Source organism: Rhinolophus sinicus, linkage group LG12 (genome assembly GCF_036562045.2).
Source record: "Rhinolophus sinicus isolate RSC01 linkage group LG12, ASM3656204v1, whole genome shotgun sequence".
NCBI classification, from domain to species: Eukaryota; Metazoa; Chordata; class Mammalia; order Chiroptera; family Rhinolophidae; genus Rhinolophus; species Rhinolophus sinicus.
This window is the reverse complement of record NC_133761.1, coordinates 36342769-36365086: the sequence shown is the minus strand read 5'-3', so window position 1 is coordinate 36365086 and position 22318 is coordinate 36342769. Positions and strand designations below refer to the sequence as shown.

The 22318-nt window shown below is 36.3% G+C and overlaps 1 protein-coding gene and 1 pseudogene across 3 annotated transcripts in view; both read left to right on the top strand.

The window, feature by feature from the left end:
• Nucleotides 1–22318, top strand: part of NDUFAF6 (NADH:ubiquinone oxidoreductase complex assembly factor 6) — a 36138-nt gene that overhangs the window by 4405 nt on the left and 9415 nt on the right. For 2 of the 3 annotated variants that reach the window (XM_019713346.2, XM_074316282.1), the window contains exons 2-8: nt 3450–3549; nt 8800–8922; nt 13195–13251; nt 16635–16737; nt 17776–17909; nt 18558–18659; nt 20873–20929. In XM_019713346.2, the coding sequence (XP_019568905.2) occupies nt 3450–3549; nt 8800–8922; nt 13195–13251; nt 16635–16737; nt 17776–17909; nt 18558–18659; nt 20873–20929 (676 nt within the window). Of the gene's footprint in view, nt 1–3449; nt 3554–8799; nt 8923–13194; nt 13252–16634; nt 16738–17775; nt 17910–18557; nt 18660–20872; nt 20930–22318 lie in introns of all 3 variants that reach the window. The other variant, XM_019713347.2, reaches the window with a different exon arrangement.
• Nucleotides 4947–6617, top strand: LOC109435433 (small ribosomal subunit protein uS5; annotated as a pseudogene).

The following is a 22318-nucleotide window of genomic DNA, read 5'->3' as shown; positions in this document are numbered from 1 at the left end:
GTATATTACAGAAGTGATGCTGTGCTTTTCTCAGTATCATATGAGGAACCACATGACATTGATTTATCCTATTACTGTAGTGTGAAATTTTTATTACTTGATTGAAAAGCTGTCTTTCAGTTTTCTTCCCTGTAAATTTAATTAATAAGAATGTTAACTAGTAAGTAATACATATTTTGTGACAAGCTACTTTAATACTGTATAAATACCCTGTTTCTATCGAACTTTCACCTGTTTAACATTTTCAGGCAGGTATTGACTTTTTTTTTTTTTAATTTATTGGGGTCACAATTGTTAGTGAAATTACATAGATTTCAGGTGTACAATTCTGTATTACATCATCTATAAATCCCATTGTGTGTTCACCACCCAGAGTCAATTCTCCTTCCATCATCATATATTTGATCCCCCTTACCCTCGTCTCCCACCCCCCCACCTCCATTACCCTCTGGTAACCACTAAACTATTGTCTGTGTCTGTGAGTTTTTGTTTCTCATTTGTTTGTCTTGTTCTTTTGTTGTTTTTGGTTTATATACCACATATCAGTGAAATCATATGGTTCTCTGCTTTTTCTGTCTGATTTATTTCGCTTGGCATCATACTCTCAAGATCCGTCCATGTTGTCACAAATGTTCCTGTATCATCTTTTCTTACCGCCAAATAGTATTCCATTGTGTATATATACCACAATTTCTTTATCCATTCATCTATCGAAGGACATTTGGTTGTTTCCATGTCTTGGCCACGGTAAAAAAAGCTGCAATGAACATTGGAGCACACGTGTCTTTATGTATAAATGTTTTCAGATTTTTGGGGTAGATACCCAGGAGAGGGATTGCTGGGTCATATGGTAATTCTGTTGGGACGGTTTTTCCTGCAGGTCCCCCCTAAGAGCTCAATCCCCCTCCTCCTCCCTCCTTATCAGAGCTGTCTTCTGCAGGGCCTCCGGCTCAGAGCTCTGTCCCCCTCCTCCTCCCATACCTTATCGGAGATGTCTCCCGCGGGCACCATAGTTAGAGGCCTCCCTGTCAAAACAAAGTTGAGGGATCACAGCTGCTAGGGATGGATCTCCCTGACACCCCGGCCAGATTTCCCCCCCAACCCGGAGGCCTAAACATATAAAACAAAGCGCCTGACCCCAGTCAGTGCTCAGTTCTTTGGGAACAATCCCACTGGGCCCGCTGGCTTAATAAAGCTGTGTTCTCCCTGATCTCTGCGTGCCGCTTGGGTCTCTCGGTCCTCGCCACTTTTCTGCAACAATTCTATTCGTTATTTTTTGAGGAACCTCCACACTGCCTTCCGTAACGGCTGCACCAGTCTGCATTCCCACCAACAGTGTATGAGGGTTCCTTTTTCTCCGCAGCCTCTCCAACACTTGTTACTATTTGTCTTGTTGATGATAGCCAATTGTTGATGATAGCCATTCTGACTGGGGTGAGGTGATATCTCATTGTGGTTTTTATTTGCATTTCTCTGATGATGAATGATGTTGAGCATTTTTTCATATGTCTATTTGCCATTTGTATGTCCTCTTTGGAGAAATGTCTCTGCAGGTCCTCTGCCCATTTTTCAATTGGGTTGTTTGTTTTTTTGTTGTTGGGTTTCATGAGTTCCTTGTATATTTTGGATATTAGCCCCTTATCGGAGGCACTGTTTGCAAAAATCTTTTCCCATTCAGTTGGTTGCCTCTTTATTTTGTCGATGGTTTCTTTTGCTGTGCAGAAGCTTTTAAGTTTCATATAGTCCCATTCATTTATTTTAGCTTTTACTTCCCTTGCCTTTGGAGTCAAATTCATAAAATGCTCTTTGAACCCAAGGTCCATAGTTTAGTACCTATGTTGTCTTCTATGCAGTTTATTGTGTCAGGTCTTATGCTTAAGTCTTTGATCCATTTTGAATTAATTTTTGTACATGGTGACAAATAGCAGTCCAGTTTCATTCTTTTGCATGTGGCTATCCAATTCTCCCAGTACCATTTATTGAAGGGGCTGTCTTTCCTCCATTGTATGGTTTTAGCTTCTTTGTCAAAAATGATCTGTCCATATTTATGTGGTTTCATATATTGATTTTTGCTTGAATCACTTATTACTTTGATAGTTATCAAATGATGATTTAAAATTCCATAATGTCTTTTATATTTATCGATTGGCATTCTATTGGTTATCATGTTTTTCCTTCTCTATATATTTATTTGTTATTTTATATTGATCAGGCTTATGGAGTTTTTTGCAATCTGTCACTATCATTTTTTTGATGTTCAAATGGTCCCAGACTTTGCAAAAGAGAACTTTGTAAAACCGATTTCTTTGTCCTTTTGATAAATCCCTCCATTCTTTGAACATTTCTTTCTGCTCAAGAAAATGTTTCAGGCTTATCTTGTATTTCCTTGCCCCAACCCCAGAGTCAGTCATTTTCCACGGATTGCTAGTTTTTTTTTCAGTGGAGAATGGTATTTAGAAACCAAGGTCTAGGTGGTTAGGTGTGTTTGCTGATACCGGAGGTCTGGGAGGCATTATTGCTTCTAGGCCCTCTTGTTACCGGATTCTGGTGTCTGGTGCCCAGAGATCATGGTCTCACGTACCCAAAGAATGAGAACATACTCAAAGAATGGGGACTCAGACGGAGAGGTAGAGGAGAAAGATTTTTATTAAAAAGAAAGTATAGCTCTCTTACGAGAGGGGGTACCCGAAACTGGGATGCCCACTGGCTAAAGCAAAAAGATCTTACTTTTATACTTTCTCTTGCATGCTTGGGGAAGGGAGTTGGCCCCTTCTGATGGATTTTTGTCTATCAGATTTGCTCTGTTTGTCCAGCTTAAAGGGATTTATGAAATAACCCATTTACCCCCAGAACACAATTACTTTTTTGCCCTAGAGTCTTCTGAACCTGGAGTTCCAAGATATGGCTGCCTTTGTCTATTCTACCAGGGACTTCCCTGTTTACCTACCAACATGCTGACTAACCTGTCTCACTCTCAGCAGGTACTGCTAGGAAACAGAAGTACAGTATGTACGTGTGTGTGCATACACACGAATACACTCCCCACAAACACCTCCATATAGTTCTCTGTCTTTATGTCTTATCTGTGTGTTTATCTATGTATTAAAAACTGTGAGTTCATGCCACTACTTGCTGAAATTTTTCTTGATTTCTACTTTGATAGCTCATTTGAATTCTTACAAAGTGATTCTGAAACAATTCAAATTATAAATACTGTATAATCCAAAATAATAGAGATTGATTATTCTTTTAACTGATCTGGAATTGTGGGCAGATACTTTTTTTTTTTTTGTAATTGTAGAAAAACAGGTATAGAAGATGAGAAATTTCAGACCTATTTTGAATTGAAGGCTCATTGTTTTTTTAATGTTAATTCTGGTCAGTCTATGTTTTTGTGTAGTTTGGAAAGTGAAAAGTAACTGTCTTTTTTTTTGGCCTATTTGTTGTAGGAAACGAGATTATGAAGGCTATTTATGCTCCCTGCTGCTTCCTGCAGAATCCAGAAGCTCTGCTTTTGCACTGAGAGCCTTCAATGTGGAACTGGCCCAGGCTGGTATTAAAATACCTTAAAAAATTATTTGCAAAAATGGTGATATAATGTGTTCAATACTGAACAATAAAGAAACATAGTTGTAATTTATATGTTAGATGTGTTTAAGGTCTCTGCTGGTGATTATTTTTTCTGTTAGGCTTATTTCAATTCAAAAAATAAAATTAGCCAATGAACTTACTTTTTCCGGAAATACAATTCTGGAATTTTTTTTTTCTGAGGATATTATAAAACTGTGCACTTAACATTGCACATTTGTTAATTGAATAGGTTAATCAGAGTATTACTGCTTATCCTCCAACATTTTCATAATTTACATATATATAGCAGTTTTTCAGAGCACTTTTTAAATTGAGCTTTTAGCTTTAATGTGAATTGGGGAATGGAAACAATTATAGCAAACCCAGACCTTAGATCACACTAACTCACTTTTGTCTAAAGAATTACAAAGGAAGGAGAGACCCTTCTTTTTCTCTGAATGGAAAGATACATTCAGAGAAAACATAAATGGAAATGGAGGATGGAAATGAGGGAGTTGAAATAGAATGGCCTTGATCTTTTCAACATCTTAAATGGAGAGGACATTTATGTAGAATGTGGGAGTAGGGGAGGGTTTGGATTCTGGAAGGAAGTGGCAAGTTTTGGTACAGCTTCTCTGGTGAATATGGTAGGACGTGAACAAGGAACAAATAAAAGGATGCAAATATAGCACTGAGGCATGGTTGTAGATAGTCATTCTGAATCTGCAGAGAGTCTAATAGATGCTGGCTATTTTTCCTTGGTGTATTTCTAGAAATCATGTGTCCATATTTTTCACCTTATCCTTTTTCAGGTATAAACTATACATCAGCATCTTAGGTCAATCTCTATTTAGCAATAAAGAATCCCCATTAATGGTCTTCCATTATAACTTTAAAATTATTAAAATTCCATTTTTAATAAATAAACCCTTAGGATTCCCCCTGAATCTTCTATCAGTTTGTAGGATTGTCTTGTTACATTTTTGTGCATACTATCTTGTGTGTTCATTCATTCATTCAACAAGTATTGTCCAAAATATGCTAGGCACTGTTTTAGATACTGGGGTATAGCATTGAATAAAACAAAGTCCCTGCGCTCAAGTAACAAGAGCTATGTAATGTGTTAGATGGAAACAAATACTGTGGAGAAAACTTTAAGGGGATAGGAAAGGATGGGTATAGCAGGGGTTCCTATTATATGTAGGGTGGTCAGGAAAAACCTTATTGTGAATATGGCATTTGAGCAAAGAGTTGAAGGAGGCAAGAATGAGATATGTGGGCAAAAACAGAAGGAGCAGGAAGTGTAAAGGCTCTGAGGTACAAGTGTACCTGATACATTCAAGAAAAGAAGGCCAGCTTCTCCAAGATAATACCAAATGGCAGATGATGCCATTGCTGGTATGGGAGCTGGAATGGGAGGCCACAGTGGATTCAGCACCAGCGTCTGGGGCTGAGGTCATGGGTGGGTGGAGTTGCCGCCCCTGCCAGGGCTGAGGCCATGGAGCAAGGCCGAGGACAAGGAGTGGATCCCTGTCACCAAGCTGGGCCACCTTGTCAAGGATATGAAGATCAAGTGCCTGGAGATCTGTCTCTTCTCCCTGCCCATCAAGGAATCTGAGATCATTGATTTTTTTCCCCTGGGGTTTCCCTCAAGAATGAGGTTTTGAAGATAGTGCTGGTGCAAAAGTAGACCTGCGCTGGTCAGAGGACCCAAAGGCATTTTTTGGCCACTGGGGACTACACTGGACACATGGGTTTGGTTAAGTGCTCCATGGAGGTAGTCACTGCCATCCGTGGGGCCATCATCCTTGCCAAGTTCTCCATCGTCCCTGTGCAGTGAAACTATTGGGGGAACAGGATGGACAAGCCCCACACCATCCCTTGTAAGGTGACGGGCTTCATCCCCATCCCTAGGGGCACTGGCATTGTCTCAGCCCCTATACACAAGAAGCTATTGATGATGGCTGGTATCGATGACTGCTACACCTCAGCCAGGGCCTGCACTGCCACCCTGGGCAACTTTACCAAGGGCACCTTTGATGCCATCTCTAAGACCTAACAGCTGTCTCACCCCTGACCTCTGAAAGAGACCATGTTCACCAAGTCTCCCTGTGAGGAGTTCACTGACCATCTTGTAGAGACCCACACTCCGTGCAGAGGACACAGGCTCTATGTGGCCACCACATAGTTTTATACAAGAAAAATAAAGTGAATCAAGCCTGTTAAGAAAGAAAGAAAGAAAAAAGAAAAGGCCAGTGTGGAACAGCAGAGGAGGCAGGGGGAGTGTTAGAGGAGATTGGGTTAGAGGTACCTGGACCAGAAAGGTAGTCTTGGAGACCACTGCAGTCACTTTGACTTTTATTCTGAGTGAGATGGGAAACCATTGGAGGGTTCTGAGCAGGTGTGAGATGATACATCATTGTAGTTTTGATTTGCATTTCCCTGATGTTAGTGATGTTGAGTACTTTTTCATGTACCTGTTTGCCATCTAGGAGGTAAATTTTGATGAGGACCATGGTCTTAAACTATCTCATATATGCCAGAGGTAAAAATATTAACATCTTGACTGGTGACCATCATCTCGTGGTCATGTTTTAAAAGGATTACTCTTTATTCTGTATTGAGAATAGTCTACATGCAACTGGAATCTGAACAGTAAACATTGCTAAGAGACCCACCCAGTACCAAGACCATTAAAAAAACCCCAACTTTTTATTTGGAAATAATTTCACACACACAAAAGTAGGAATAGTACAAAGAATACCCATATACCATTTTGTTAATATTTTACCCCATTTGCTTTATCATTTTGTCTATGTAAATATACCCACACCCACATTTTTCTTTTTATGAATCATTTTAAAGTAACTTGACTACACCATGGCCCTTATCCTTAAACACTTGAGTGTGTATTTCATAAGAATAAGAATATTCTGTTACATAACCACAGTACAGTTACCAATTTGACATTGATACAATACTTTTATTTATCACTTTGACATTGATACAGTACTTTTGTTTAATCTGCCATCTGGTTTCCAGTTTTGTCAAATCACCCAATAATGTTCTTTATGGAATTTTTCCCCCTTCTGTACAGTATCCAGTCTAGGATCATGTATTGCATTTACATGGAACATTTCTTTGTCTTTTATGACATTGACATTTTAAAAACAATACTGTTCCTTTTAAAAAATAGAATGTTTCTCATTTGGAGTTTGTTTTATTTTTTGTCATCATTATAGTGTGTATTCCTAGCCTAATACAACCTAAGTGGTGTGTGTCCTTTGCACAGAATCACAAGGAGGCATGAAATGGCCACCTGCTTCTTATTGGTGATACTAATTTTGGTCATCAGTCAAGATGTTAATATTTTTCCCCTGGTATATATAAGGAGACAATTTAAGACCATGGTCCTCATCAAAATTTACCTTCTAGATGGCAAACAGGTACATGAAAAAATGCTGAACATCACTAACATCAGGGAAGTGCAAACCAAACCACAATGATATATCACCTCACTCCTGTTAGGAAGGCTGTTATCAAAAAGACAAGAAATAATTGTTGGTGAGGATGTAGAGAAAAGGAAACCCTGGCATACTGTTGATGGGAATGTAAATTGGTGCAGTCACTAGAAAACAATATTGACTTTCCTCAAAAAATTAAAAATAGAACTACCTCATGACCCAGCAATTCCGCTTCTGGGTTTTTATTAGAAGGAAAGGCAAGCACTAACTTGAAAAGACATATGAATCCTCTTGTTCATTGTAGCATATAATAGCGAAGATATGGAAGCAACCTAAGTGTCCATCAGTGGATGAATGGGTACAGAAAATGTGATACACACACACACACACACACACACACACGAATATTATTCAGCCATAAAAAAGGAAAGACTGCCATTTGTGACAACGTAGATGGAACCTGAGGACATTTTGCTAAGTAAAATAAGTCAGACAAGGACTAATACCATATGATTTCACTTATATGTGGAATCTAAAAAACAAAATAAACCCCTCAAACTCATAGCTACAGAGACCAGATTGGTGGTTGCCAGAGGCAGATGATGGGAGGTAGGTGAAATGGGTGAAGGTGGGCAAAGGTTGCAGTTATAAATAAGTCCTGGGGATGTAATGCACAACGTGGTGACTATAGTTAATAATACTGTATTGTATATTTGAAAATGGCTGAGAGTAGATCTTAAATCTCACCACAAGAAAAAATGTAACTGTGGTGATGGATGTTAACTAGACTTATTGTAATGATCATTTTGCAATGTATATATACATCAAATCATGTACGCCTGAAACAAAGTACTGTTATATGTCAATTATATCTCAATTTAAAAAGTTTTACTTCTTAGATTTGGCATGTATTGGTGATTCTTGCCTGAATCTAACAAGGCCATTCTTAATCAGTAGTGAGTGAGGGAGACAGCCTAATAATCTTCTTTTTTAAAAAATTAATGAATGAATGAGTTTATTTAAAATGTACATATAGTAAAATTTACTTTTTGTGGTGTACAGTTCTATAGGTTTTGAAAAATGTATAGAGTCATGTATTCACCATTATAGTCATTATGCAGAACAATTTCAACAACCCCAAAAATCCACTCGTGTGCTCTGTTGTAGTCAACCCCACCCCTCACCCATAATCTTGCATATCCTTCTGGTTCCAGGTTATTTTGAAGTAAGTCTCAGATAAAATTTTCCACCTGTAAACATTTCAGTATGCATCTCTAAAAGATAACTCACTTAAAAAAATAACCACAATGCTATTATTATACATTAAAATTTTAACAGTGTCTTAATATCATTAAACATCTGGTGTTCAGATTTTCCCAATTGTCTCTTCAAATCAGGATTCAGATAAGGTCTACATGTTATGACTGGTTGATCTAGCTCTTATATCTCTTATTAATCTAAATGTTTCCCCTCCCTCTTTGTTTTTTTTTCCTTGCAAATGTTTTCTGGAAGAATCTCTTATTTTTGAATGCAGACCTTAAAAATATTTTTAAACAAGCACCAAATAATTTGCAGCTTTTACTTAGGAAACTCATAATAACAACAGTTTAACTTCAAGGAAATATTAAAACAAATATAAAGATTTAAACTTAATTTTTGGCTGAATTATGTGATTATGCAAATACTGGTTTTATGTGATTATACAAGTACTGGTTTTGAGACTATTAGCAGTGCATTTATTAAAGTTTTTAAACCCTATTTATAGGTTAAGGACATGGTCTCTGAAAAAACAATTGGACTAATGCGGATGCAGTTTTGGAAAAAAACCGTGGATGATATATACAGTGACAATCCACCACATCAGCCTGTGGCCATTGAACTATGGAAGGTAAAAAAAAAAAAAAAAAAAGTGCTACTTTTAATTTGTAAAAATTTTATTTGAGCATACTTTTTGATGTACACAGTTAGGATAATAGCGATGGGCGATCTACCCTGAAAATATTCTTAGGCTCATGTAATGTTCAGGTATATATTAGTTTGGACAGAAGAATTTCAAATCATCCACTAATAATTTGCACAGATGTTTAGTGTATTTCTTTCTTTTTTTTTTTTAAATTTATTTATTTATTTTTATTTTTTTAAATTTGTTGGGGTGACAATTATTAGTAAAATTACATAGATTTCAGGTGTACAATTCTGTATTACATCATCTATAAATCCCATTGTGTGTTCACCACCCAGAGTCAGTTCTTCCATCACCATATATTTGATCCCCCTTACCCTCATCTCCCACCCCCACCCTCTTACCCTCTGGTAACCACTAAACTATGTATTTCTTTATTAAATGAAAAAAAGAAATCTGATCTCTTTATTTTATAAATTGTTTTCCACATGTTTGGTTGCAGAATTTAAACCCTCCACATTTTGAAGCAATGGCAGGTAAATTTTCTGTTCTGTCTGCCTAGCAGCTCCTGATTCCAGTGCTTTAATCCATACTCTGGGCTGTAGAAAAACATGTATTGATCTTTTGTGAAGGGAGACGTGCTCTCACTATTATCCAGACACAAATCTAAAACTGCCTTTCTAGTTTGGTAGAATTGCCTATTCGTTAATGAATTTTAAGTGTTAAAGAATGGAAACCTATGGGCTGGAATATTATTTTTGTAGATAGATGTATGTAGTAATTAGTTTTACATTAAAGTAGCTATATGGATCCCTCATAAACAGCCATGCACAGTGTAGAAATATACTAAACTGTGAACAGAGGAAGGGAATTAGGTTCCTTTCATTACTGGTCTGCGTCCCAATTGTAATACAATGAGTGCCAAAAGAAAGTTTCTATAACAGGAGCCACTGACAGATCTTACAGTGGTACACCTCTTCTCAGGTCTGCACACCAACAGAGACAGACCCCGTTTCTGGGCCCCAGATTGACTCCACAGAGCCCCAGTAAGGATGGAAAGCCAGCCCCTCTCCCTGCCCCACCAGGGACTGAGAAGAAAAAGTGGATGGGAAGCTGTATTAGATTAGTTGTTTACCTCTATTCATCTCACTTCAAGAACCTCAACCTTGGTAACTCAGTTTAGAAAAAAGTTTCTCTAAAATCCAGAAAATCTTTCTATTTATTATTTTATGCACAAACCTGACTGCACTAGAGGTTTATGCTAAGACTTACGTGCATTGAAGGTTCTGGCCTTTGGCAGGAAATACCAGGGGAGATCGGAGATTCCTTTAAGCACATTTACGTTTCGTTGGCTTCTCTTAAGAAAACTAGAAAACACACCTGAATTACAGAATGTTTACATGTGTGCCAGTTTGTCTGATTTTATAATAGCTGACTAAATTTTGGTGATTAATCTTGGCCAGCTTTCTGATATGACTAGTGTATGAATATTTGAAAGAAGCAGGTAGCGTTCAGAGCTTTTGCCTTCCTTGTATGTTTTCTATTGTTCCCCATTCTGAAGGATCGTATGTTTATTGTACCAGTGTCCAGTAAAACTTTCCATTGGTTCTCTGAAGTGTCAGGTTCTTTAGAAGATTAAGTAGGAAAACAATGACAGTGTGTTATCCAGAGAGCACTTTCCTGCTGCACTCTTTCATTGGTGCTTTTAGGATACAAAATACTTGAATATCTATAATTTATTATACATTTCGTATGGGCTTTTACATTCTCTGTTTATTAATATTAGGTGCAGTTCAAATTTATGTTTATAGCTAAGGTTTTTATTTTATTTGACTTCTGTTCGAAAAGTTTTGATACTGTATTTAGCTGGTTTTCTTTCAGCCTCTTATATTTTTTTACCTTGATCTCGGATTTCCTTCAGAATTAGAATTGTATTTTGTGGTCAAAGAAGTGCAGCCATTATAGCTTCTGTCTTGAGTAAATAGGAGTCTGACTTTTCAATGATTAAACATTTATTAACCATTTTTACTTTTATGTGTCAGGAATGGTGTTTGATGGTGTAGTTACAAAGCTCAAATGTGCCCTGCCCAACTCACACACACAAAATAAAGTAAGACTAGGACTCTATAAAGATTGAGGAATCCCAGGCTGATTCCTGGGATTGGAGAACCCTGCTGTGTAATAATAGTAGTGCTGAGGGCACTTGGGAACCAACTCCATGGAGCCCTTTAGCTTCTGTTAGGTTCCTATCAGGCAAAGTGGGCTCTGTTCTTCATACTTCCTCCTTTTGTCACATAAATGTGTATTGGATGCACTTGCTATCTGTCCTTTACATTTTAGTGTCAATGACATCTTAGAGTCTTAGTTGAAGTATAGGATATTCCTATGACATGTTTCACTACTGTTACTATTGTGAAAATATATCATAATGTTGACTTGGCAAAAAAAGAAAAAGTGTTTTGAAAACTTATTTGGAAATAATTTCAAACTTTCAGAAAGTTCTCAAAATTATAAATAGCACAAGACCCTCTATACCCTTTACCCAGATTTACCTGTTGTTAATATTTGTTAATTTGTATGTGTGTACTCATATGTGTGCGCTTGCATGCGAGCATTCTCTCTCTCTATATGTGTGTGTGTGTGTGTGTGTGTGTGTGTACGTATATATTTTCACACTCATAACTTTTTTCTGAATCATTAGAATGTAAGTTACACTCATGATGGCCTTTTATCCCTAAATACTTCAGTATTTCATAAGAATAGACACATTCTCTTAAACAACCAGAACAGTTATTGACTTTAGTAAACTTAACTTTGATATGACACTTTTACTAATTTTCCATTCATCTTCCAATTTTGTCAGTTGACCCAATAATGTCCACTATTGTATTTTTCCCCTGCAGTATAGAATTCAGTCTAGGGTTAGGTATCATGTCTCTTCAGCCTACTTTGATCAGGACCATTTCCATAGCTTTTCTTTATCTTCTATGACATTGACATTTTTGAAGAGTATATATAGCCCCTCCAATTTTTTAAAAATAGAACATTCCTCATTTTGGATTTGTCTCATGTTGTCTCATAGTGAGATTCAGGCTATGCATTCTTGTCCATAATACTGCATAGATGATGTCTTCTTTTCAGGGTATCACATCTGGAGGCACATTTTGTGCATCTGTCCTTTATTGGCATTGTTAATTTTCATCATCCAGTCAAGATGTTGCCTGGTTTTCCCATTGGATAATCCACTGTATAATTATAATTTCTCTAGCAACGAATCAACTTTAAGACAATGCAGATACCCTACTCATTAATTTCCCCTGAAACTTAGTATTCATTTGATGGTTCTTGTCTGATTCAGTCTTTACTATTATGATTGCAAAATGATAATTTTCTAATTCTAATGCTCTGTCCACATTTACCAGTTGGCACTCTACTATAAACAAGAGCTCTCATTCTCCTATATTTGTTTATTATTGGTATGGACTCATTAATTTCTATTTTTTCCCGTAGTTTATAATTCATTACTATATTTAATTGTTTTGGTGTTCAGATAGTCCCAGATTTGGACAATAGGAGTCCCCTCAAACTGACTCCTGTGTCCTTAGAACATGCCCCCCCCCATAATTTTTTGAGCACTTTCTATTTTTCTGACACAATAAAATATTCTAGGATCATCTTGAATTTCTCTTGCCCCAACTCTAGAATCACACATTTCTCTAGAGCCCTGTTTCTTTGGGGGGAATGGTAAAATCTGGGAACCAAGTGTGCTCTTTCCTACTGGAGTGTCTTTACTTGCTAAGATAACACTGCCCTGCAGATGATGCTTTTTGGAGTTTTAGTTACTCTTTTCTTTTATTAGAGAAGTGCTTATTTTCATTAAATAGTATCTTTATCCTATGGAAAAAAGTCTGGGTGTAATAGATAAGCATAGATGTCAGGGTGTATCATATAACAGAAGTTCAGTATTCAATTCTTGTTTTGTTTTTGTTTTGAAAGTGGAATCATTAAATTACTAATAGTGTAAGAAAAAAAGATTTGGAAACATTTTGGTTTTATTATGTTTACTTGGAAATGTTTTGAAATGTTTTCTGGGGACATTTTCTTTTGCCCTGGTATTTAACACCGCTAGCTGTCTTATCTGGTGATGATTTATTACAAATATTCCCCACCTTGTTTTGTATTTGGTTTGTTTAGTTTATTCAGGTCAACAGAAGTCATTTCTTGTACTTTCTACTTACAACCCTTTTGTTTTTTTAGGCTGTCAAAAGGCATAATCTGACTAAAAGATGGCTTATGAAAATCATTGATGAAAGAGTAAGTTGAAATTGCTCGTCTTAAGTTTTTTCTTCCTTTTTAATTCTTAAGCTTATTTTTTAGGGAGAAAATGTTTTAATATGTGTATTAATATTGTGGAAGAATGAAACTTTTAGAGAATTATGTGATTTATTCATTTTCTATTATTGCATGCTGCCCACCTTAGCTCTCCTCTCCCTTGCACTTTGAGATAGACAAAGACAGGCACCCAGGCAGAGGCATGCCCACACTCTACTATTTGGGCTTTTTTAATGGAAATTTTCAGACTTACACAGAGGTAGAGAGAATAGTGTAATGTACTTTCATGTGTCTGTCACCCAGCTTTAATAATTTATAAACACATGTCCAATTTGTTTCATCTATATACTACCAATTCCCCTCACTAATTGCCATTGGATTAGTTAGAAGTAAATGCCAGACATCGTTTGATCTACAAATATATATGTGTCTTAAGAAGATAAAAACTTTAAAAAAAAACCATAACACAATATGATCAGCAAACCTTAAAAAATTATGGATAATGCCTTAATATCAAAACTTGAGTAGTCATACACATACCTTTATATACACCCAGTGTTTGGATCTCTGTCCAAATAGTAGAGGAAATAAGGAAAGTCTGATGGTTCCAGTGAATGGAATCCTATACTAAGTTTTTAGAACTGAGTTGTATTCTAATTCTGACTAAGCATGCAAATTACTTGATGACCTGTGCTAAGTTGTGTAAATTTTCTGACACATTGTTTGCTCAGTGTCCTCATTGGCCTGATATTTATCATGTACTGTTGTCATGAAAATGTAAGTTTACTTACGTTTTTTGGATATAATTATTAATAACCATAAGTTACAATAGTAATAATACAAGCCAAAATGAGATAGATAATGGCTTCAGAATTAAGAAAATGCTCAGTTATAGAGTTAATTTGCACTAGGAAATTCTGTTTTTCAGGTGTCTTCTGTTTTTATGATGTAAAGAAAATTAGAGGACTCAAGCCAGAGGCAACTTTTCTGTTTAATGAAACATAACATTTGGCATTTGTAGGGAAGGATATTTAAAATGACTAGGATCAATTTTCCCTCATTGATCTATAGATTCAGTGCAATCTCTAAAAATTCCAGCTGCCTTTTTTGCAGAAATTGACAAGCTGGTCTTAAAATTCATATGGAAATGCAAGGGACCCAGAATCGCCAAAACAATCTTGAAAAAAATAAAGTTAGAGGACTCACATTTCTCAATTTTAAAACTTAATTACAAAATTACAGTAATCAAACTGTGTGGTATTGGCATAGCATAGACATATAGATCAATTGAATGGAATTGATAGTCCAGGAATAAACCCATATATTTATAGTCAATTGATTTTTTAAAAAGGTGTGAAGATAATTCAATGGGGAAAGAATACCCTTTTCAACAAATGTTGCTGGGACAACTGGATATCCACATGCAAAATAGTGAATTTGGACTCCTACCTCATACAATATACAACATACTCGAAATGGATTAAAGCACTAAATTTAAGAGTTTAAACTGTAGAACTCTTAGGAGAAAGAATAGATGTAAGTCTTTGTGACTTTTGGTTGGGCAGTGATTTCTTAGATGTGATGCTAAAAACACAAGCAATAAGAGAAAAACAGATAATTGGAATTCATCAAAATAAAAAAATTCAAGAAAGTGAAAAAACAATCCATAGAATGGGAGAAAGTATTTGCCAGTTATATATTTGATAAGGACTAGTATCTAGAATATGTAAAGAATTCATCAACAGTAAAAAGCAATAATCCAATTTTAAAAGAGGCAAAGGATTTGAGTACACATTTCTCCAAGGAAGGTATATAAATGACCATTAGGCACCTAAAAAGATGTTCAACATCTTTTCATTATGGAAATGCAAATAAAAACCATAATGAGATATCACTTCATCCCCATTAGTATGGCTGTAATAAAGATGCACAATAACAAGTGTTCGTGAGGATGGAGAAATTGGAACACTTCACGCATTGCTGATGGGAATTTAAAATGGTGCAGCTGCTTTGGTAAAACAGTTCGGCAGTTCTGTAAAAAGTTAAACATAGAGTTACCATCGACCCAGCAATTTCACTCCTAGGTTTACAGCCAAGAGAAATGAAAACATATGTCCACACAAAACTTATGCACAAATGTTCATGGCAGCATTATGCATAATAGTCTAAAAGTGGGAACAACTAAGTCTAATGAATGAATAAACAAAATATGGTATATCCGTACAATGGAATATTCATAATTTCTTCAGTTAAAAAGAATGAAGTACTGATAGATGCTCCAACATGGATGAACCTTGATAACATGCTAATTGGAAGAAGCCAGATACAAAAAGCCACATGTTGTATCATGGTATTTTTATAAAATGTCCAGAACAGACAAATCCATGGAAACAGAAAGTAGATTAGTGCTCTGTCAGGAGATGAGGGGAAGAAGGGAAATGGGAAGTGACTGCCTAATGGATATAGGATTTCTTTTTGAGGTGATGGAAACATTCTGGAATTAGCGGTGATAGTTGCACAATTTTGTAAATATACTAAAAACCATTGAAATATATATTTTAAAGGGTAAACTTTATGATATGTGAATTATATGTGAATTGTTTTAAAATGTATCAGATTTGAACGTATTATTTTCCTGGGATCATTGCTGGTGCCAATTTCTCCTGATTTAACAAAAAAAAAAAAAAGGAAGGAATGTATTATCTTGGCAACAGAGTCTTTGTTAATGTATTATAGAAGTGACTAGATTTTACTAGGATTTACATTCTTCTGTTTCTTGAATAGAGTGGGTCATCAACCCTGTTACTTTATTCAGCATGGTTTCTTTTGGGGTGGGGGCTGGTTATGAGTCTCCTTTCTTTTTCTAGACACCTTTTTCTTATTAAGGGCATGGAATTAACAGTCAAAATGTGTGGGTTTGAATCCTATCCCTACCATTTATTAGCTGTGTAACCTTGGACATCTTACTTAATGTGTCCATGACTCAGTTTCTTCATCTGAAAAATGGAAAAAGTATTAGTGTGCTTTGTTGTGAGGGGATTGCTAGGATTAAGAAGATAATGTTTCAAGTGTTTAAGAGCTCAGTAAATTCAGTTTCCCATGATACCTTGGGCTTTCAAAGGAATTAAAAATTAAGCCAACCCATGTTCTGGGTAATTTCTGTGTTGAAATTATTCCTGAAGCATTACTTTGAGGGATGATTTGTAAGACTGAATGTGTAGAACTTTAATATTTTAATCTTATTGTGTACTAAACAATATATACTTAACATTTTTATTATTTATTATTCAGTCCTTTTTGGCAAAAAAAGTGTCTTTATAAATTTTGATAATTCAGCAAATTATTTGCCTTTTGTTTGACTGTAGGAAAAAAATTTGGATGACAAAGCATATCGTAATATCCAGGAACTGGAAAATTATGCCGAAAACACACAGAGCTCTCTTCTTTATTTAACACTAGAAATATTGGGTAAGGTTTTTTTTTTTTCTTATTTCATACTTCTCTTTTTCAAATAAAACACTTTTCATAATTTGAAAATCTAACTAGTTTAACACTAAAGTATTTTTTTTTGTACTATTTACAAAAGAATGGCTTCTTTTCTTTTTTTTTTAAGCAGGAAGGGGAATATATGTTTTTTCTTGGAGTGCAGACTAATCAAAATACTTAGGCTCTCATAAAAGAACTTTAGTTACTTCATGGGAATGCTGTAGTTAATAATCTGGTAATTGAAGATGATTTTACTTTTTTAAACATCTACAAATTAGAAGGCCTGTAGCGTGACTCTTCCTTCCCTGTCAATAATACTTCCCCATGTAAAAAAATAATAATAATAATAGAAGAAATAAACCTGCATTTCTAAGTTTTTATGGAATTTTTCTTTTAAAAAGCAACAATGTAAAAACTAATTTAGATGGTACTTTTCCTCCTCTAACTTTATTCTAAGTTGGTGAGCTCTTACTGTAATGAGGTTGTAATGAGGAAATTATTTGGGGCAAGGACAATACCATCCATTTGAAGAAGGCAATATATCTTTATGTCACCCTAAAAGAATAACACAAGTTCCTATTGAATTTCCCAGGCCTGCTTTGCCTACACATTTGGTGACATGTTTGCCAACACAATGAAAGGAGGGAGCGAAAAGCAGAATGTTTGTTAGCATATACCTAAAATGAGGTCATGTGGAAATTGCACTGAGGAGAAGAAATGGAAAACTTGTAATGTTTGTCCATGATAGCTGATTAAAATTCCACATGTGTTCTTGGTGTGCTGTAGTGTAAGGAAAACTCTTTTATTTAAAAGTTGAAGTTCAGAAACCTGCTCGTGGTAAATGATCAACTTGTTTTCGTGCCCAGTTTTACTCAAAGATCCTGTTTTTCAGATATAAATGAAAATTAGATAAACACCTAGTCCTACATATTTAGGTGATTTCTCCTTGCTACTTCTATCAAGCTGTTATGCATTTAAAGAGAAAAGAGCAGCCCTACTGTTTCATTTCTAAAATCGTAGGTATAAAGGATCTTCATGCAGATCATGCTGCAAGTCACATTGGAAAAGCACAAGGCATTGTCACGTGCTTGAGAGCAACACCATATCATGGTACCAGAAGAAGAGTGTTCCTTCCCATGGATATTTGTATGCTGGTAAGGCTGTTATTTTTATGCTCTAACAATTTACCTCAGGATCATGGGAGGGATGTTATCTCTTGGTTCTTTACTCAGGCTAGTCAAATAATTGCTTTGAAATGAATGCGTATTGCTTTTTTGGTCCATAGTTATCAAGTGAGAGTTTTACCAGTCAGGCATTGTAGATCTCTGGTGGAGCTATGAGTAAGAAGATCCGGAGAACCTCAGTTGGTGGAGCTTCATGTTGCTGTCTTACTCCCTTTTAAGCAATTACAGTAATTATTCCTAGTGTTCATCATACCCTGTTCTTTATTTTAAAGGAGAGAATCCTTAAAAAAGTAATATTGTTTATGAGAACTTTTGTTTTCTGTATGAGATTCATTATTATCTGTACTTTAAAACTTATGTTTTTTTGTTGCTTGTGTATTTTTGTTCTACCTGTTAATTGTCGTTAATTAACATTTTGTGTTGCATATTCTTCCAGGAGTGTGTGTATATATGTGTGTGTCTCTATATAACCACACACAGACACACATACCCATATATGTACACATACACATATTTTAAAAAACAAAATAGGCATTATACTGTACATACTGTTCTCTTGAGCTAAGTTAGTTTTAAGTGTGTTTTTCAATTGCTAACATACTGTATTTTCCAAAACAGCATGGTGTTTCACAAGAGGATTTTCTGCGGAAGAACCAAGATAAAAATGTGCGAGATGTGATATATGACATTGCCAGTCAGGCACACTTGCACCTAAAGCATGTAAGTGGCCTCTTTTTGCCAAATCATTTAGGAGCCTATCATTTCTAGGTGTGGCTATTCCTAGAGCATAGTTATAGTATTCCCTACTTGGTAGTCCATATTCCATTTCTCATTGAAATTCCAGTAGATTTATCTCAGGGACTATTGTAAACTTCCTTTATTTTTAAAAAAGTCTCTCTCTCAGCAGGTGTATACACCTTTCACTGAGTAAGTCAAGCCTGAGCTCCCCCAGTTAGGCTCCTCTCTGATCCATTCACTCACCATTTCTCTGTCTCAGGGCAACGTGTTTCTGCCTTGCAATCCAATGCCTCTCAAACCTCTTCTAGGACCTTGGTATCCTCAGTAGTTCCAGCTGGTGTTTTTCAGTCAGCCTCTATGATAAGATCCCTTTTATCTTCTGGATTGTTGCTACTGCCTTCTGAAGTTATAGGCAGCCAGTGGACCCTTCTGTTTCTTATTTTTCCCTCACAACCTTTTTTGAGTAAGTGGTCTGCATTCATTGTTCCCTCAAGACCCTCACCCTCCTGGTACTGTTTATCGTGCTGTGATTTGGCTCCCATTCTGCCTACTCTAACAATAATCACTAGTAAATAATCACTAGTAAATCTCCTACAGATTTAACGAGTATCTGTTTTAGAGGGGGTAGATGTTTGTGTATATGTATGTATGTATGTGTATACATATATATATATACATGTACATCCACACACACAACAGAGGTAGAATTGGCTAGACTTGATAACTGATTGTGGCAGGATTAGGAAAAGGGAATGTTGAGGGCTGCACAGAGTTCAAGTAGAAATAATGATGATGCTATTCAGAGACTATAATAAAAAAGCATAGTATGCTAGGTGCTGATCAGTAGACTTTGGACTAGCTACTGGATATCATTGAATAAGGGGTTTAGAGGATGTTTAGGGAGACGGGCTATTGAAGAATGCAGGATTTTAAGTGGAGTACAGCATAAGGAATAGAGACAGTGGAAGTGTAATGGCTGTATGCGATGTCAGAGGGGTGGTAGATTGAGGGAGGGGGTTATCACTTTGTGAGGGATATAAATGATAAAGGTCTAACTATTTCATTGTTTTGTACACCTGAAATTAATTAAAAAGAAAAAAAAGAATGCAGGATTTTGACTTTTAAGGGAGTGCAGAACTGGAGAGATAGATTTGGGAGTCATCCACCTGGGAGGTTAAAGCTCTGAGTTTGGATGGTGTTGCCCGAGGAGAATGTTCATCTAGATAAGTGGACCAAAGGCAGAACCTTGAGGCCCACCTCCATTTCTCAGGTAAAAGGGAAAAGGGCCATTTATTGGGAAAAAGAAGGGAACAATGATGAAAGAAGTAGGAGAACTGAGAATCAGTGTGTTCGAAACCAAGGGAGAAGCAAATTCCAAGAAAGGGGAACAGTAAAGCCATGCATGCTACAGGGAGATTGAAGAGAAAAGATGGGTGTGATAGTGAATCGTGGGCAATTTTAGTAGATGGGGATAAAGCCAGAGGATAGCAGGTTAAGAAGTGAGCCAGGAAGTAGAGGCAATATCTGATAATATAATTGAAGGCTTGGAGACAGGAGTAGGCTTGGTGAGTGTGGAATGGTGGACATCAGCCTGAGTGGATCCTGGCTTCATAGTCCAGAGTAGTAGGGAAGCAGGTTGGATAAATGAGGTGAGAGTCAAGATGTGGATTCCAAGATGAATAGTTGAGACTTGATCTATCAGGGAGGTAAGTTAAAGTAAAAATAAAACAGTGACTTAAGTGCATTAATTTGGCTGGCTTTGTGGCATGAATTAAAGTTTGGGGAACACAGAGACAGGAAGATCAGCTAAGAGGATCTTATATTCATCTAAACAGGAGATAATAATGATCTGAACTGGGGAGGTGCTGGAACTTGTTAATGCAAGTATTTCTTCATTTATCCCAACCACCAAGCTAGAGGGTCAAAGTTTTAAGATGTTATATGGCAGCTGGAAAATGCCAAAGCCAATCTGTAAGGAAGAATGGAATTCTTAATAATAGTACTTTTTCCTGAGTCATTTAGGCTTAAGAAATTAATCATAGTTAGCAGGAGATGAGAGCTGTTTTCTTGCTTTTGAGAGAGGACCTAGCCATGTTGTAAAACTGCTGGTGTCGCTTTGTGTTCACATTCTGGGGGAGAGTGTTTCCAGCAATACTTGTTTTTCAAAGCAGTTTCCTTTTGTCTTCCTTCTTTAGGCTAGATCCTTTCGTAAAAGTGTTCCTGTGAAAGCATTTCCTGCTTTTCTTCAGACGGTAAGTAGATTAACAGAGAAGGCTGTTTAATTAATGAAGCAGATGTGTCTGATCTCTTTTTCTATTTTATGAACTTCCCAGTGCAGTTCTCTAGTTTGGAGGCTTTGCTTTTGTTTCCCTCCCTTATGGTGGGTTTTATTAGTTGTATTCTGCTTTTGTTGATGGTCATGCTGTATTTCTCAGAGGCCGGTGAATGAGTTAGTGGTAGCACTGACTGCAGCCAGACTGCATCAGTTTGAATCTGTTTTGCCACTTACTGGCCATGGGAGTTTAAGGTCATTAACCACCATGTTCCTCAGTTTACTCATAGGTAAAATGGGAACCTATGTAAAACCACCTTGTAGAATTATTAGGCTACATATAGTTACATGAGTATTATTCTAGTAATATTTTCTCCTTTGGGACCATTGTAGCACTGCTTTCTAACAGTGGTTCACAGACCAGTGCTGCATCAGAATAACCTGGAAAGCTTTAGGAAAAAATACAGATTCTTGGGGGTCTTCATACTAAATAAGACTCTTGGGATTGGGGGTGGGTATTCCTAGGGGAATCTGTGATTTTAAAAAGTTCCCCAAGTGATTCTGATGTGTAGTCAGGTTTGGAAAATGAGAATAGTGTCCAATTATTTAGCACCTATTATGGGACAGGTGCTGAGCTAGGTCATTTCATACTTTATTCCTAATCATTCTTAGGCATGGTTTACTTCATTTTATAGATAAAAGCCAAGGTTCAGACATTTGGGATCTTTGAAAATTGAAAACTCATGCTTTTTATATAATACTAAACATCCTTCTACCTTTTTTCCTAAAATATGTTTAAAATTTCATTTCTGCCCCGTAATATCTTCTATCCTAGGTCTCAGATCTGAGTATTCAAAATCATTTTGTTTCTTTAGTGGGTTTACTTATTATAAAAGTAGTACAATAATATTTTAGATGTTCATATAATATAAGAGGAGGCAAAATAGGAAATCAGAATCCTCTCATAATTCCATCCTTTCCAGAGATAATGTCTGTTGATATTTCTGGACTTTTAATGTTCATATAATTACATATGTATTTTTTTGTGTAATTGGGGTGTCAAGCATCTTTCTGTGTCAACACATACTGTTCTGTCTTACTGTTTTTAATATTTATTTGATCATTTGGTTTTAATGATTATTTGATGATGTACCATCACCTGTTTAACTTACTAAGCTCCGTGAAGGTTAAGGACTTCGTTTTGTTCACTTCTGTGAAAAAGGTTATTCTGAACTCTGATTGCCCATTAGAATCACTTGGGAAACTTTAAAACAAAAGAAAAAACCCAAAGCAGTGTTGCCCCCCAACCCCCAACCAGTTAAATCACAATATCTAAGAGGTTGAATCCAGGCATTAATACTTTTTTAAA